At 43.3% G+C, this 16193-nt stretch overlaps 1 protein-coding gene across 2 annotated transcripts in view; it reads right to left on the bottom strand.

Annotated features, from left to right (window-relative positions):
* The window catches only part of DNM3 (dynamin 3), a 404911-nt gene that overhangs the window by 72986 nt on the left and 315732 nt on the right, over positions 1-16193 (bottom strand). For both annotated transcript variants that reach the window (XM_063426168.1, XM_063426167.1), the window contains one exon: positions 4425-4589. In XM_063426168.1, the coding sequence (XP_063282238.1) occupies positions 4425-4589 (165 nt within the window). The remainder of the gene's footprint in view (positions 1-4424; positions 4590-16193) is intronic.

Raw genomic sequence — 16193 nt, 5'->3', positions numbered from 1 at the left:
GGTGGACTTTAACAAAAAGGGTGTTCCGGGTATTTTAGTCAGACAGCGACTGCGAAAGATGTATGTTTTACTAGCATATCCTTTCAAAGCTCTATCGTGAGTCTTCCCATGGAACAGATTTCTCTATCTTAATCTGCAAAAGGAAGTATTTGATAAGACTCAGTCAGTCTCCTTGGTCATCTTGTGGGAGCTGCCTTAGGCCGGGAGCAAAGAGAGGAAGTTCAAGGGCTTTTCTGAGCTTTAACATTGCCATGGAAACCACTTCCTGGGGATCAGAATGAATCTTGGTCTGTTATGCAAAGGGAAACACTGAGGAGAAACATCAGGTCAACAATAACAATGTGGTAATGAAATAAAAGAGAAAAAAAAAAGAAAACAGAATATCTGCAATGTATGTTCCTGAAAAAAAGCAACAGTTATTAAATCTCTAAATATTATATTGCATTAATGTATTTTTGAAAATATAAAATTCACATTTATGAATCACTGTTTAATTTGAGTCATTATATTTAGATGATCACTTTATACTTATAGTACCTTGGTAGAATGTTAGTAACATGGTTTCTAAGTGGCAAGACCAAATAAGACAGACACATTTACAATCTAACTACTTAACTAAAATTAATTTAAAAAAGAAAGGCCAGGCCACCCTGGCTGCACTAGGGCACACCTATGGTTAGGATGCTTGGAGTAGAATGAACGTCAGTGCATCAATCTTAAGCATCCAATCTCACAATTTCATGAATATTACTCTCTAATTACAGCCTTAGGAGTACGATGGAGGGAGCCAAGTTTAGGACAGGGAAGTCGTTTTAGAACTTTTAGATCACTTTAATAAATACATATACATACATCCAAAATTATGATTGCATTTAATCGTCACTTTTCTGAAAACTTTGATATAAATATGCAAGATCTGTCTGGAAAAAGTCCAGTCATTGTTAATGTAACGTGAACGTTTTGCGCGACATCAATGTAACCTGGCAACTAAGGAGAGTAGACTAGAATGAGCATGTGTGAACAATGATGACTTTACCGTACTATTCAGTGTGGGTGCTAAACGCCGTTGGTTGAGCATGTGAACTGAGAGGCCCCCGCATTTAAAAAGACTGAACGAGTAGAACAACGATTCTGCATCAAATTTTCTGTTAAAGGACCACTCTAGGCACCCAGACCACTTCAGCTTAATGAAGTGGTCTGGGTGCCAGGTCCCTCTAGGATTAACCCTTTTTTTTTATAAACATAGCAGTTTCAGAGAAACTGCTATGTTTATACTGAGGGTTAATCCAGCCTCCAAAACCGCTAGAGGCGCTTGCATGATTCTCACTGTGAAAATCACAGTGAGAGCACGCAAGCGTCCATAGGAAAGCATTGTAAATGCTTTCCTATGCGACCGGCTGAATGCGAGCGCGGCTCCTGCCGCGCATGCGCATTCAGCCGATGACGTTGCAAGGAAGAAGGAGAGGAGGAGTAGAGCTCCCCGCCCGGCGCTGGAGAAAGAGGTAAGTTTAACCCCTTACTCCCCCCAGAGCCTGGCGGGAGTGGGTCCCTGAGGGTGGGGGCACCCTCAGGGCACTCTAATGCCAGGAAAACGAGTATGTTTTCCTGGCACTAGAGTGGTACTTTAAGCTTGAACATTCCTCCATGTAAACTATTCGAATGATTCAGAAGGCTTTCGGGGACGATGCAATAAGTGCAGCGTGAATAAAAGTGTGGTACAAACACTTCATAGAAAATCTGTAGAATGATTTGGCGCCCTGAGACTTGTGACTTTTCCAAAAAATAAAATCACCTTTGAAAGGTAAGAAATTTCAGACCGTCAATGTGATTCGGTTAAGTACAACAAGGCAGATGATGGTGATTCCAACAAAGGATATTGCAGAGTGTTTTGAACAGGGTAAGAGATGCTGGGGGAACTGTGTGAGACCCTTGAAGGGGACTGAGGCATTATTGCCCTATGTACAATGTTTTTTTTTTTAATTTTTTATTCTTTATTTATTATCACATTTATTATGTGCATGGGCATACAAAAAGGCTTAAAGTGTCACACCAGCAAAATTATGCATTCAGAGTAACATAAAAGATATAACATGGACATGGCACTGCAGAATCTGCACAATTGTAAAAATAATAATAATGTACATAAAGTAAACAGGCTTGTTCAACATGTCCAGAGGGGTATTAGATGATAGGCTTATGATTGATACCATAACAAGTGTGATACACATAACTAGATAGATTAGTAAATAGGCGTTATCATAAAGAACCCTCCAGACATTGAGCTTTAAATCCATGGAATTTTTAAAGTTACTGCATTAAGATTAAAACAAATTAAAATATAATAAGTAGTAAAGCCTGTGAGGGCTTTGCCATGCTTAATTAAAAAACATCTGCTGGAGGTCATCCAACCCCGCAGGTCGGCCACAGCAAAGAGGCAGACATCATGCCAGATACATTGTCACCTCGATCTCTCTTGGTTCGCTTGGAGGGGCGTTGAGCTGTGTGTTGGTAAATAGGACACAGTCCGTTGTATCGCAGCCACTTTTCTCTCAGGACCGTGGCTTTAGTGGAAACTGTTCTCCTGTGTTCCTGTGCCCCTTTGACTTCAGGATTGAGGACCCTTAGGGACTCCAGTTTGTGGAGATGTGTCAGATGAGGTTCCAAATGTGCCCCCGGCCCAGTTGAGGAGTCAGAAGCTGGAGCAATGGGTTTCCTGTTCGGGTCAGCAAGAGGTTTGGAGGTTCGTGAGCGGTGTACAATTTGTTGTCCATAATGCCTGACAAAGTTGATCAAACTTGCCTTTGAATTGTTCCTTCCACGTTTGGCCCTCCTGTGTAGCCAGGCGTTGCCGGAGCTGCTGACCAGCCATATTTTCCTCTGTTATAGCTGGAATAATGCAGGGTAAGTAGCTATCCCAGCAGGGACCAGGTTATCCCCCACCGGTCAAAGGGGCGGGGGAGGTTTACAGGGCTGCACGTCATCAGAGCCATAGAAGGATGCTCTCTCCGAGTCAAGACATAAACCGTCTCTCTAAACTACGAGGTCGGCGGTCTGCTGGGCCTCAGTGTCAGACACAGTGAGACTTTGCCAATTTTTGCAGTTCGAGCTTGTAGATTGTTGCCTCGCTGGAGTTATCTGCTGTACTAAATTAGGCTTTGCTCAGCGAGCATACAGGCTAAAAAGTTAAAAGCCTTGCTCTATTGTGCCACAGCTACTGAGAGACACGTCTGGCCATCTTGAACGCCAGGCCCGCCCCCCCATGAACAATGTTTCTTGTATCTTCTTCAACAAATGTCTCTATTTTTCATATCGCATGGCTGGCTCTAAAAGGTACTTTCTTCATTTACTGTAAGAGGTGGGAGATTAATAATCAAGAAAAGGGGGTACTTCATAAAATGTACTTAAATACACCATTTTCCAGCACAGGGGCCAAGTTATCCCTTAGCCCAATCTTCCCCAATTGACATCACTCCCCCTAACTGTAGGGGAGGGAGGTCAGGGAGGGTGAGCTGTGGAATAAGGTGGTCTGTGAAGCCATTGGCTGTCTGGTATCAGCATTTTGAATGTGCTGGTGTCTGATGCCAATTTGCACATAATTTCTATTAATGACTCCTCTATGATGCTGTCAGAGGTAGAGTTACACCTCCGGCAGGAAAGGGGTTAATCTCTGTGCAGCATTTCATATTGAACTGATACACAAACTCTCCAGGCACCATGACCACTTCAAATCACTGGAGTGGACATGGTGCTTGCAGTAATCCTTTAAGAATGAGGAGATATTCAAATAAATAGAGAATGCGGCGCACTCAAAGTGAAAGGTGAAAAACTGGCTGATGCTAGCCTCTTGAATCACATCATATTTTCATATTGTTGTGATACACTTCAATAAAGAGGCTTGCAGCTGTTTTTGACCTCGAAATGAGTGCATGGAATTTTTATTATTAATATTATATATATTTTTTTTAATATCTACTTGCTGTGATCTGGAAGCTTATAGGAACACTCCACTTCACAAATACAAAATAAAGAAAACAAATCACAGTTTAGTAGATATATACCCCAAATGAAAACTTGCATGAATTTATTTATGCATTTTTCCATTGGGGTAAATAAAAAAACAGCTTGCAAAACATGCAGTTCTCTTGTCTGCTGCCTTTGCAAGCCCTCCTCTTCTAACCCCATCAAGACTTTCATGACTTCCTGACTTTAATGAAGTTATAAAGTGACAAAACAGTAAAAATGTATTCCTATATACATTTTATTCCGAACTGATAAATGTTATTCATAGTCATTTTTGTGATGGTTACTAGTTGCTGTGATTTGAATAAACATTTCATCTGAGATTACTAGAAAAAAATGTGAAGTTCCATATTTTTCATTAAAAATTGTATTGGAATTATAACATGGCACACTTTATTACTTACACTGTTCATCATGAGGTGCATTAAGGTCTTCGGTATCAGGTCTCTAATGCATTTGTTAATAATTGCCATGTACGAGTCTACCAAGTTCCGAATGGTCTCCACCTGCCTTTCCAACTGGGGATCCATTGAAAAATGATCAGCCTGAGACTCTTCTTCTGTATCAGCCTGACGAGACAAGAGAGGAAAATAAGTAATGGTAAACATGACGCAGCAAACACAATCTCAGAAGTATACTGCAGATCCGAACGGAACACAAATGAGTTGTTGAGCATTTGGATTTGAATTTTACTGTTTGAGTTTACAGTAATATAGGATGGTCAGAGATTGTAGTCACCTGTGAGAAAACATTTTTATCGGCCAACAGGTTCCACCTGTACAAGTAGTCAATATCAGAGAAATTATATTATCAGTCAAATTTGGGCATTATCAGTCAAATTTGGTTTATGAATAACTTAAGCAAGAAAGAGGTTCATGTCTGGATTAATGTTTCTTTTTATATGAAACTTGACCATTTTTAAACAAACAAAGAGATGTCTAATAGATGCATAAAGGACCACTATAGGCACCCAGACCACTTCAGCTTAATGAAGTGGTCTGGGTGCCAGGTCCATCTAGGGTTAACCCTTTCTGCTGTAAACCTAGTTTCAGAGAAATTGCTATGTTTATAATAGGATTAATCCAGCCTCTAGTGGCTGTCTCATTGACAGCCGCTAGAGGCGTTTCCGCGCTTCTCACTGTGATTTTCACAGTGAGAAGACGCCAGCGTCCATAGGAAAGCATTTAGAATGCTTTCCTATGGACTGGCTGAATGCGCGCGCGCGGCTCTTGCATAGTGGTCCTTTAAGCAAAGATTAACAGATCAGACAACGGAATAGTATTGTTGAATAGCAGTGTGTCTCACATTGCTGTCTCAGCTTCTTCTCAGGTTCCTCTGATATTTTTGACAGCAGCAGGTCCCAAAGAAGTGCAAATTACTGATTGTTGGTTTTCACATTTCAATTCATGCATTTCTATTATCCAGAGCCAGTGACACATTGACCACAGTGTTTCTTTATAATGACCTGTTCTGTCACCTCTCTGGAGGTCTTTCATTAACCTGACCACTCCTGAAATTCTGGTAAAATGTCTCCTCAACTTTATTCCTTTTTCACTTAGTTACTTCTGTCCTACGCTTGTGTGCTGGGTTGCAATATCACAAAAGGTACCCACCTAGGAGAGTACTTTACAAACTCTCTACATTGACCTTTACATATTTAATATACTTATCTACAATAAGGGCCACAATTAAAGTAAAAACAGACATTTGCGAAAACCATGGCATACAAATGAACTTAAGAAATAACTGTAACAGGATATTTTGATTTCTCATCCTTGGATTATGTGCAATAAAAGAAGAAAAGGAAAAGGAAAAAAAAACTACTTAAAGGAATCACAGAGACATAATTACTTGAAATATTTGCTAATTTATTTACTAAATGAGCTCTCTGGGCACCATGACACCTTCATTAAAATTAAGTAGTCATTACGGTGGAAAAAAGTACCAGGTGCCGGGTTACTTCAACCGGTTCAACCAGAGTGCCCCTTCAAATATACTTTTTTCAGTCATGTTTTAAATTCTGGTATGCTATTCACTAACTTGTAAAGTGATGGACTGTACTACGGAGTTGCATATTTTCTTCTACATAGCAAAATTTTTAATTATTATAATAGAATAAGGTTCTGTAGTTACACTCCTTATGGAAATTGAACTAGGGAGAACAAAACACACTATAATGAAGACACAAAAAAGACCTCATACATGTCAAGAAATAGCAGAATTGGCATGCAGACCATAAAAGAGAGAAGAAACCTGCTTAATGAGTGACTCACTTTTTTTAAGGGTATTTTTTTTTTGGGTCCTACCACAGGCTACCCCTTTGTTTAAAAGCAATATTGTTTCAATTAAATTTCAACCACTTGGCCAAAAGAGAGAAAATAGATGGAGTGCCAGAAACGTAGAACAGGATTACTCTGGCACCGAAAGAGTTCCCCTATTTAGGTTGTAGAAACTTAAAGAGTTCCCCTATTTAGGTTGTAGAAACTTCCTATTCATCTCCACAACAGCAAAGTCACTAAACGCGTCTGAATCAATCCATTGCGTCCAGGAGAGGAAAAGCTATGGTAGAAATATCAGCTGACCAATTTCAGGCAGATGTGATTTCACTGTTGTATCATAAACAATAAAAGCAACAACAAAAAAAACTTACTGTTAATATAAAAAGCAAAACAAAAAATGTTTATACAATATGACCGAGTACTGAATAATTCATTTTTTAAACCTAAATTGCTTTTTGTAGAGTTTTCATTCCCTTGGGTCCGCCCCCAGAATCAGACTAAAATTCTTTCTCCAGCCGTTGTCTTGACTCCCCCCTCCATCACTTATATCCTGTATGAGCTTTTGGAGTTTTCTTTGTTTAAATTACAGGCTTGCAATTGGAGACTTTTGCTGGCTAAGCAGGGCAGCAACACATGTTTAACATTATCCCCATCAAGAAAATGTGAAAATAAAAATAGCCATTGGTCTCTGATTGTCAAGAAGTGTTTTAGGGGGAGCTATTAAAAAGAGGGAATTTGGAGCGTTAACTGTATGAGAATATTTAACCTTTTTGCTTAGGGCGTGAAATGGATTGGGGCTTTACCTAATGTTATTTGAAAATATAAGGCAACTAAACTGGTGTAAGGGAATAGGAACTAACGACAAAGGTCATACACATACAAAAACAGCAACAAATATTTCCATTTAATTATTCGATTGCAAGAATAACAGAGACAGTGTTATAATAAGTATCTAAGTAGGATTATATTAAAGCTGCAATAAACAGATGCTTAAGAAATTTGCAAATTGAACTAATTTGATCATTTTCCACTGCCAAATTTGAGAACTGGACAAGAAGCCAAATACAACACTGAACTTGGGAAGGAGGTGGAAAATGACAGGATTAAATGTATTTGCCATCAATCTAGAATCAAAAAAGATCATCGTAACCAGTTAAAAAAAATCCCTGGACCAAGCAATAATTAGTTAACCAGCTGCAAGACCAAAATTGCAAAAGGTTACATATACCTCAAATCATTAACAGTGAACATTGCACATAAGTACACATGGGAGATTTGATTCCATCACCGAGAGAAAAGGAAAACCGCCAATGATGAGAATACAGGTAATTTTATCACATGACAGGAGGCTTCATATTTTGCTTTACTCTCTTTACTAAAACTCCATAGCAGTAAAGAAAGTGAATGAACGTTTTAACCAATCAAAATGCAAATAGGGAGTATATTATTTCAGTCAACAGGCTCCTCCCCCTCTTTCTTTACTGCTCCATCGCAGACAGGTCAGAGTTTTTGTCTCTTCCCTATTTTACCTCATGTGAATGTTTTATTTACCTTTTTTCCTCATATATACTATTTTATTATCTAACTTTTTCATTATCTATATAGTTCTGCTATTTTTCTGTAGTCTCTAAACCGTTTTTATCCTACTATCTATCCTAATGTTTAGTACCACCGGGGTTACTTCACCCTAGTGGTAGTTTACCTCTCTCCTTTCTGCTCGGGTTTTTCCCTGCATCCTTCTTTTTTCCCCACCTTGCCGCCGCTCGGAGGCTATTTTCCGCCGCGTTTTCCGCGGCCCTATTTCAGCCGCGGCTTCCTTCTCGCGGCGGCCATTTTTAATCCCGCGTCTCGCGAGATTACGGCCGCCATTTTAGGACCGCAGCAAATTGCCGCGAAACCTCAGAACGGCAAGTTCAACGGACACTGCAAGCCTTTCTACAGTCTGCTACAAGAGGTCAGTCACTCAAGCTGTTTAAAGGCACATCAGGTATTAACCTGTGCCTGACTGGGGTGCTGCCCTATATATTGTGCTGCTAAGGAGGTCGCTTTGTGGCCACCTCTGTCATACTGGGTGAGGCCCAGAATACATTTAAAATCCCAACAAGTGGTCTATTTGCCCTGCTGGGGCCTAGTGGTTACATTGGACATTATACACCCTGCTGGGGTGATTATATAAATCGGATTACTATCCTGCTGGAGCTTAATCTCCAACATACCACTACTCATACCCTGCTGGGGTATCAATTTATTACAACCCTGCTGGGGTTATCTGGCTTACATTTGACCAGTTACTATAACGTCTAGACCCTGCTGGGGTACTCGGTTTTATTATTATTATTATTATTTATTCCAATAACCCTGCTGGGGTCCCGATTGTACTACTATACAAAATTTACGTTATTGCACCCTGCTGGGGTATTGCATAGCGATATTACTACAGTCTATATCGACTAAAATACAGCAGACTGACCTCTACCACGCCCTGTGCCAATCATATACCCAGACACCATGGAGACCTCTCAAACCACAGATCTCCAAAATATGGTGAACGAGGCCGTTTCTGCCTCAATGGAGAAAGTCCTCTCCAAGATGATGGCCTCTGGCTCCGACAAGAGGAAACCATCTAAAGCCCACCCATCCCGCCATGACTCCGATTCTGATGCACAAGAATCTCACAAAAGCCCTGAAACTCTCACGGGCAAACGCCAGTGGAAAGGCGAAAAAGACCACTCACATAAAAGTAAAAACCCCGCTAAACGCGCTAAACCCATTTCTGCCACCATCACGAATCCCCAACACGACTACTCTTCGGATGAAGAACAGTCCCAAACTAAACCCATGGCCATTTTAGATGAATGGCAAGCGGACGACTCAGACTCTAATGAAGGTGGTTGGGGTTCAGACTCCGGATCCCAATCATTTTTTCCGCAACACACATTCATGGGAGAACCCCAAGACCAAGATAATGCGGATAACCCGCAAGAGGATGAAGACACCATCCTTGACCCACTGGGACAAAAACTTTTTGACCCAAGAAAAATTAGACACCCTCGCTCAAGCGATTGGACACCTCCTGACCACCTAGCGAGGTTTATGCACCTCTGGCTACGAAAGCCCATGGACAAAACGGTCCGCAACCGTTTGAGGTCAGAATGCCCAAGGCCTTTTCTACCCGACCACGTGGCGGACACGCCAGAATTTGACCAAGTGATGACAACTTTTATGTCACGAGGTGGCCGTGACCCACGAAAAGGCGTGGAAAAAGGGTTTAGAGGGGTTCAAGATAAACTTCTGGACTCGGTGGGACCACTATCCAGAATTATGTACTTGGCTGATGATGCTCTAGCCAAAGCCGATCAATTTGACCCTACTATGGTGCGCGAATGGGCGCATGACGTGCGGGAATGGGCACAAAGGTGCTTTTGTTTTGTGGGTAATGCCAATGTCGCCTTATCATCTGAGCGACGCAAAGCAGCACTTCTCCGCATTGACGGGAAATTGGTGGAGTTGGGCACCAAGGAGTTAGGTCCTATGGCACAGGGCAAGCTTTTCGGAGAACAATTTCTCAAAGAATTAAGCAGACATGTTAACGTATACACATCCCTGAACAAGGCTCAATCATCAATGAGAAGAGTCTTTAGACAAAACCCCTCTAGGGGTGTTTTTGGACGGGCTGGCCGCCAAAGGGGCCGTGCTGCCAGCCGCTTCTGGCCCTCAGGCCCCAGAGCTACAAGACCACAGCCCTTTTACCCAGAGATGGGATACCGACCATCTTCCTACACACGAGGCGCAGACAGAGGTCGCGGACCACGCACTCGAGGCAGAGCACGTTTCTCCGCAGGTAAGCAACCAATTCACTCATGTTTCCCTTCCAATGCATACAGCAGGTCGCATATCTCTTTTCTTCCAGGAATGGACTTCAATATCCGCGGACGCATGGATCCTACAGACAGTACGAGGCTACGTCATAGACTTCGTAGACCAACCCCGACAGACGGAAATACCACGTCCCATCAACTGCTCAAGAACAGACAAATCTCTCATCAACGAAGAACTACAAACCCTATACTCAAAAGGCGCGATAGAACCCGCGTCCGAACCTCGAGGTTTCTTCAGCAACATCTTCTTAGTCAAGAAGAAAACGGGCGATCTACGACCAGTCATAAACCTACGACAACTCAACCAATACGTCACTTACAACCATTTCAAGATGGAAGGCATACATCTGTTAAGAGACCTCCTACAAGACAAGGATTGGTTCACGAGACTGGATCTCAAGGACGCGTATCTATCAGTACCCGTCCATCAATCCTGCAGACAATACCTTCGTTTCCATTGGCAAGGCCGTCCCTGGCAATTCACGTGCCTCCCCTTCGGCCTCAGTTCGGCCCCTTGGTGTTTCACCAAACTGCTGAAACCCGTGGTCGCACATCTTCGAGCTCAAGGCATTCGTTGCATTATATACCTGGACGACCTCCTTCTGTTCTGCTCAGACAGACTCAGACTGATACAACACACACGCTACACCACGGATCTCCTATCATCCCTGGGCTTCACAGTGAACTTTCAAAAATCAGCTATCTCCCCATCACAAACAGTTCAATTTCTGGGATTCGAGATAGATTCCACCTCCAGCACTCTACGGCTACCGACGGCAAAAATCTCAGCCATTCGCAAGGAATTACGCAGGGCCATCCGCTCCCACACCATTCCACTCCGCACCCTCGCACGCATCGTAGGGCTTCTCTCGGCCTCCATTCAAGCTATATTTCCAGGTCCACTTCACTACAGGGCAATGCAACGCCTCAAAGCTTCCTTTCTCAGGGAAAACCCCTCATACGATCAGCCGGTCCCGATGACAGAGGAAGTCAGAGACGAACTCAGATGGTGGCTGGACAGCATGGAAGCATGGAACGGCCGAGCCATCTTCGGGAAAGCTCCCGACATGATATTAGAATCAGACGCCAGCCTCTGGGGATGGGGAGCGACGAGCGAAAATATATCGACAGGAGGTGCTTGGACATCCCAAGACCTCAACTTACATATAAACTGCCTAGAACTCCTAGCCGGGTCTTTCGCGATCCGAAGCCTAGCAAAGGACAAGTCGGACTGTTGCATCCTACTCCGGATGGACAACATTTCCGCAGTCCGTTACATCAACCGCCTAGGAGGAGCCCGCTCACGTCTCCTATCAGAAATAACAAAAGACATTTTCGACTTTTGCCTACCCCGCAACATCTCCCTCACGGCGGAATACCTCCCAGGAGAGACAAACCTCACGGCGGATTGGTTCTCACGCCACTGGCGGGACACCAGCGACTGGAAACTAGATCCACAAATCTTCAGCTGCATTGCGGAACGCCTAGGTCCACTCCACTTGGACCTGTTTGCGTCCCGCAACAACAGACAAACGAAATTATACTTCAGCTGGCTCCCGGACCCGGAGAGCGCAGCAGTGGATGCATTCCTACAACCTTGGCCGATCACAGGAGCCTACGCCTTCCCTCCCTTCGCCATGATAGCGAGGACCATACACTATCTGAAGAATCAGCAAACCTCACTAGTACTCATCACTCCACTATGGAGGGGACAACCATGGTTCCCAGATCTCCTAGCTCTATCATGCCACGATCCCCTTCTACTACCTCATCATCAATACATTCTAACAGATCCAAAAGGCAACCCTCATCCACTAATCCTAGACAACCATCTCCATCTGGTGGTTTGGACGCTTTCAGGGGCTCCTGGCAAGTCGGCGAACTATCGCAGGCTGCTAAAGAACTGCTATGGGACTCATGGGCACCCGGAACCAGAAGATGCTATCTATCCGCCTGGAATTCCTGGTCCACTTGGTGTCTGGAACGGAACTTCGATCCATTTACGGCCCCTGTTTCAGCCATTTTGAACTTCCTATCTCACCTTTTCTCATTAGGACGTTCTTACAGATCACTTAATGTAATTCGCTCAGCTATTTCAGCAGCCCACGTCCCCATACAAGGGATTCCAGTTGGCAAAGAACCACTTGTATGCCGACTCCTGAGAGGCATTCGATTACAACGTCCCCCAGGGCCCAAATACTCTCAATTCTGGGACGTCGACGTAATCCTCCGATTCCTGAAAGACTGGCCAACTAACGACAGACTCTCCCTCCGTCAATTATCAGCAAAACTCACAGTCTTGCTCTGCCTGGTCTCCTTCCGCAGAGTGTCAGACATACGAGCACTGGACATAGACGCTTTTTCAATCTCTCCAGAAGGAGTTACATTCCGGATATCTCGCCGCACTAAGACGGACTCCACATCTGTGTTTTATCCTTTCTTCCCTACAGAACCGCAACTCTGCGTTGTCTCCACACTACAACAGTACGTGGAAACCACCCTACCTCTTCGGTCTACACCATCAGGTCAACTCCTAGTATCATACGTCAGACCACATGTCCCCATCACTTCCACCACCCTAGCAAGATGGGTTCGATGGTTACTATCGCTAGCCGGTGTGGACACTACATTCGGAGCCCACTCAGTACGCGGAGCAGCAGCATCCTCAGCCTTCATGGCGGGTGCCTCCTTAACGGATATCCTACGCTCCGCTGATTGGTCCAGGGAATCGACATTCCGCACCTTCTATTTCCGTCCGAATTCCAGTGCTGCCATGTCTCTGATTCTACAGCGTTAAAAATGCAAAATATGAAGCCTCCTGTCATGTGATAAAATTGAAGATTATGCTAGCGCTAGTGTACTTATAATCTTAATTTTAATAATGACAGGAGGCGAGTATTTTCCCACCCTTCCCACCCGGGAGGAGGGGAACTACTCTATTCATACTCTAATCATACTTCTCTACATTTCTTCATTCTTCTGTTTTCTTCATAACTCCTTGAATCTTATGTTCATAAGGTAGTCACTGTTGTCATTAGCCTATATAACTACTAGTAGTCTATACACTGAATATACAAATTAAATTATTGCAATGTAATCCGATGGATCACTGTCATGACTACAAACAGTTTCAAGACCGGTGCCTAACCTTTCTCATATTCTCTTTTCAGTTTAAGTGTGAAAGAAGTTGGAACATCTACGGCATGACCATAACGATATTTCTCATCATATAAAGACCAAGCATCGGAAGTTCTCCGGTTGGTGCCTGTTTTTTCTTCCTAATCAACCCAAGAAGTTCATCATTCCCGTTGGATTCCATTACGGATGTTCGTTACAGACTTTATGACTATTTTCTTCCCTGTTCCGATGTTCGCTTCCGAAAGAGGGGGAGGAGCCTGTTGACTGAAATAATATACTCCCTATTTGCATTTTGATTGGTTAAAACGTTCATTCACTTTCTTTACTGCTATGGAGTTTTAGTAAAGAGAGTAAAGCAAAATACTCGCCTCCTGTCATTATTAAAATTAAGATTATAAGTACACTAGCGCTAGCATAATCTTCAATTCTTACATAAACTTAAGGTAAAAAAACATCAACTGCCATTAGCCTCTGGATTTTCCAAATGCAAAGTATAGTCCCCAAAAATCTTCCTCAACTACAGATGACTGAAGAAGGAAATCTAAAGGAGACACACGTGCTGATTGGCTGTGTCTTGAAGGAAATCAACACAGTAAATGAGGAGACTATATTTAAAAGAAGAAAAACTACCACAACAAGAGGACATAGTCTTACATTAGAGGGACAAAGGTTTAAAAATAATATCAAGTATTACTTTACTGAGAGGGTAGTGGATGCATGGAATAGCCTTCCAGCTGAAGTGGTAGAGGATAACACGGTAAAGGAGTTTAAGCATGCGTGGGATAGGCATAAGGCTATCCTAACTATAAGATAAGGCCAGGGACTAATGAAAGTATTTAGAAAATTGGGCAGGCTAGATGGGCCGAATGGTTCTTATCTGCTGTCACATTCTATGTTACTATGTTTCTAAAGCTTGCATAAATGCTGGGCAGAGCTACCCGAGATAGACGGATTTCTGAAAAATACTTGTTTTTGTTTTCTTTCCAGGTAGGTTTTACAATTTTGTTTTTAGTTATTCATTATTTTTATTATAATAAATACAAAATTGCAATTAACGTGCTGCTTGTCCCATTGCTGGGCATGTTTACTCATGCATATAATAAAACATTAAGGATCTATTAGGCGTCATTTTGTAAGGTAAGTATAACCATTTCTTAATTATTATTAGGTTATTGAAGATTCATTCTTTATAATTATCAGATGTAAAAAAGATAACATAGGTAGTACGCCTTATATGTTTGTTTTTTTAATAACGAGACTGGGAATATCCTTGAACTTGCACTCGCTGCTCCCGGTCTTGTACTTGCCTTGGTGCTGCCTCCAGCCAATATATATATATATATATATATATATATATATATATATATATATATATATCTCAATCTATCTCACTCCATGACTATATATATATATATATATATATATATATATATATATACATATACACATATACTCTTGGACAGGGTGCAACCAGGGGCATATTACTGTGGAATACAATTAACAGATACTGAAACATAAGCATTGTATTACACAGTAATATGCCACTGGTTGCACCCCAGCAGCAGTGACCAGTACAGGGAGCTGAAGGTGTCGTCCTTCCTCCCCAGCGGCAGTTTACCTTGAAGGGAAAGGAGACAACCGGTCTCTCTCCCCAGCGGCAGTGTATCTTACGAGGAGTGGAGACAATCGGTCTCACTCCCCAGCAGAAGTGTGCAGCACAGGGAGCCCAAGGTTTCGTCCTTCCTCCCCAGCGGCAGTTTACCTTGCAGGGAGAGGAGAAAACCCGTCTCTCTCCCCAGCGGCAGCCGGAGGTACCCGAAGTAGGGGACCTTATAGACTGGTCCTGGGAAGACCCCCAATTGGCAGGTGGAGATGGGACCGTAGTCTCTCCACTAGCCCTATAGGGATGCTGGGCAGCCGGCCCAAATCCCCAACCAGCCCTGCAGGAATACCAGTAGAAGGAGGTAGGCGATCCCTCCTCTCCACAGCCCATTCCCAACCGGGTACTGGGGTTAGTGGATTAGAATGCAACACCCACTGACCCCCTTCCAGCAGAAGAGCTGGCATCAGGGCAGAGCGCCGCTGGTCTCTGCCCTACCTGCCCCCTTGCTACTAAGCAGAAATATGTACCAGTGCCTGAATATCTGACGGCCACCCCAGCAGAAGCGCTGGCAACAGGGCAGAGTGCAGCTGGCCTCTGCTCCACAAGTACTCACCACTTTATGCCTGGGAGCACAAGAGAGATCTGGGTTGCTGAACGCTCACTCAGCAGCCTGGAACAGGCAGGACAAAGCTGGACACCAGAGATCTACAGGTCAAGTACTTGGTTGTGGGTGGGCTGCCAGACTAACTCAGGTACCGACCGGCAGCAGGTCAGGTACCTGGTAAGTCTTCCCTTGGGGGGGAAGATATGTGGCGAAAGTGACCTCGCCACTGGTTCTTGGAGGAGCATGCTGGCCAGCCTCTTACCCTGTGACTATGGCCCCTGCAATAGACTTGGCTGTAATACGTTGAAAAGGCTCTGTTCATGTGAGTTATGTACTTTTGTACTCCAGACAGAGAGACCGACCGTTAGTTAGGAGATAATTGGATTAGAATTAGTACAGTTACTGATCCAATTATCACATCTGCACCCAGATTCCATGGTGTCTGCCTGTCCATGATGGGTGTTGTTTTTCCTTATTATTTTTTTTTAATTATCTTTCCTTTTGTACCTTTGCTATAAGATCTTTTTTCCAACATACACAATATTTGGATATGATGCTGAGCATGTGCACTCAACTTCTTTTGTCGACCATGGTGAGGCCTGTTCTGAGTGGAACATGCCTGTGAAGCCACTGTAGGGTCTTGCCCACCGTGCTGCAGCTCAGTTTTAGGG

The sequence above is a fragment of the Pelobates fuscus genome, chromosome 7, assembly GCF_036172605.1.
Source record: "Pelobates fuscus isolate aPelFus1 chromosome 7, aPelFus1.pri, whole genome shotgun sequence".
Lineage (NCBI taxonomy): Eukaryota > Metazoa > Chordata > Amphibia > Anura > Pelobatidae > Pelobates > Pelobates fuscus.
The sequence above is the reverse complement of the archived record's forward strand: the minus strand, read 5'-3'. Positions and strand labels throughout refer to the sequence as shown.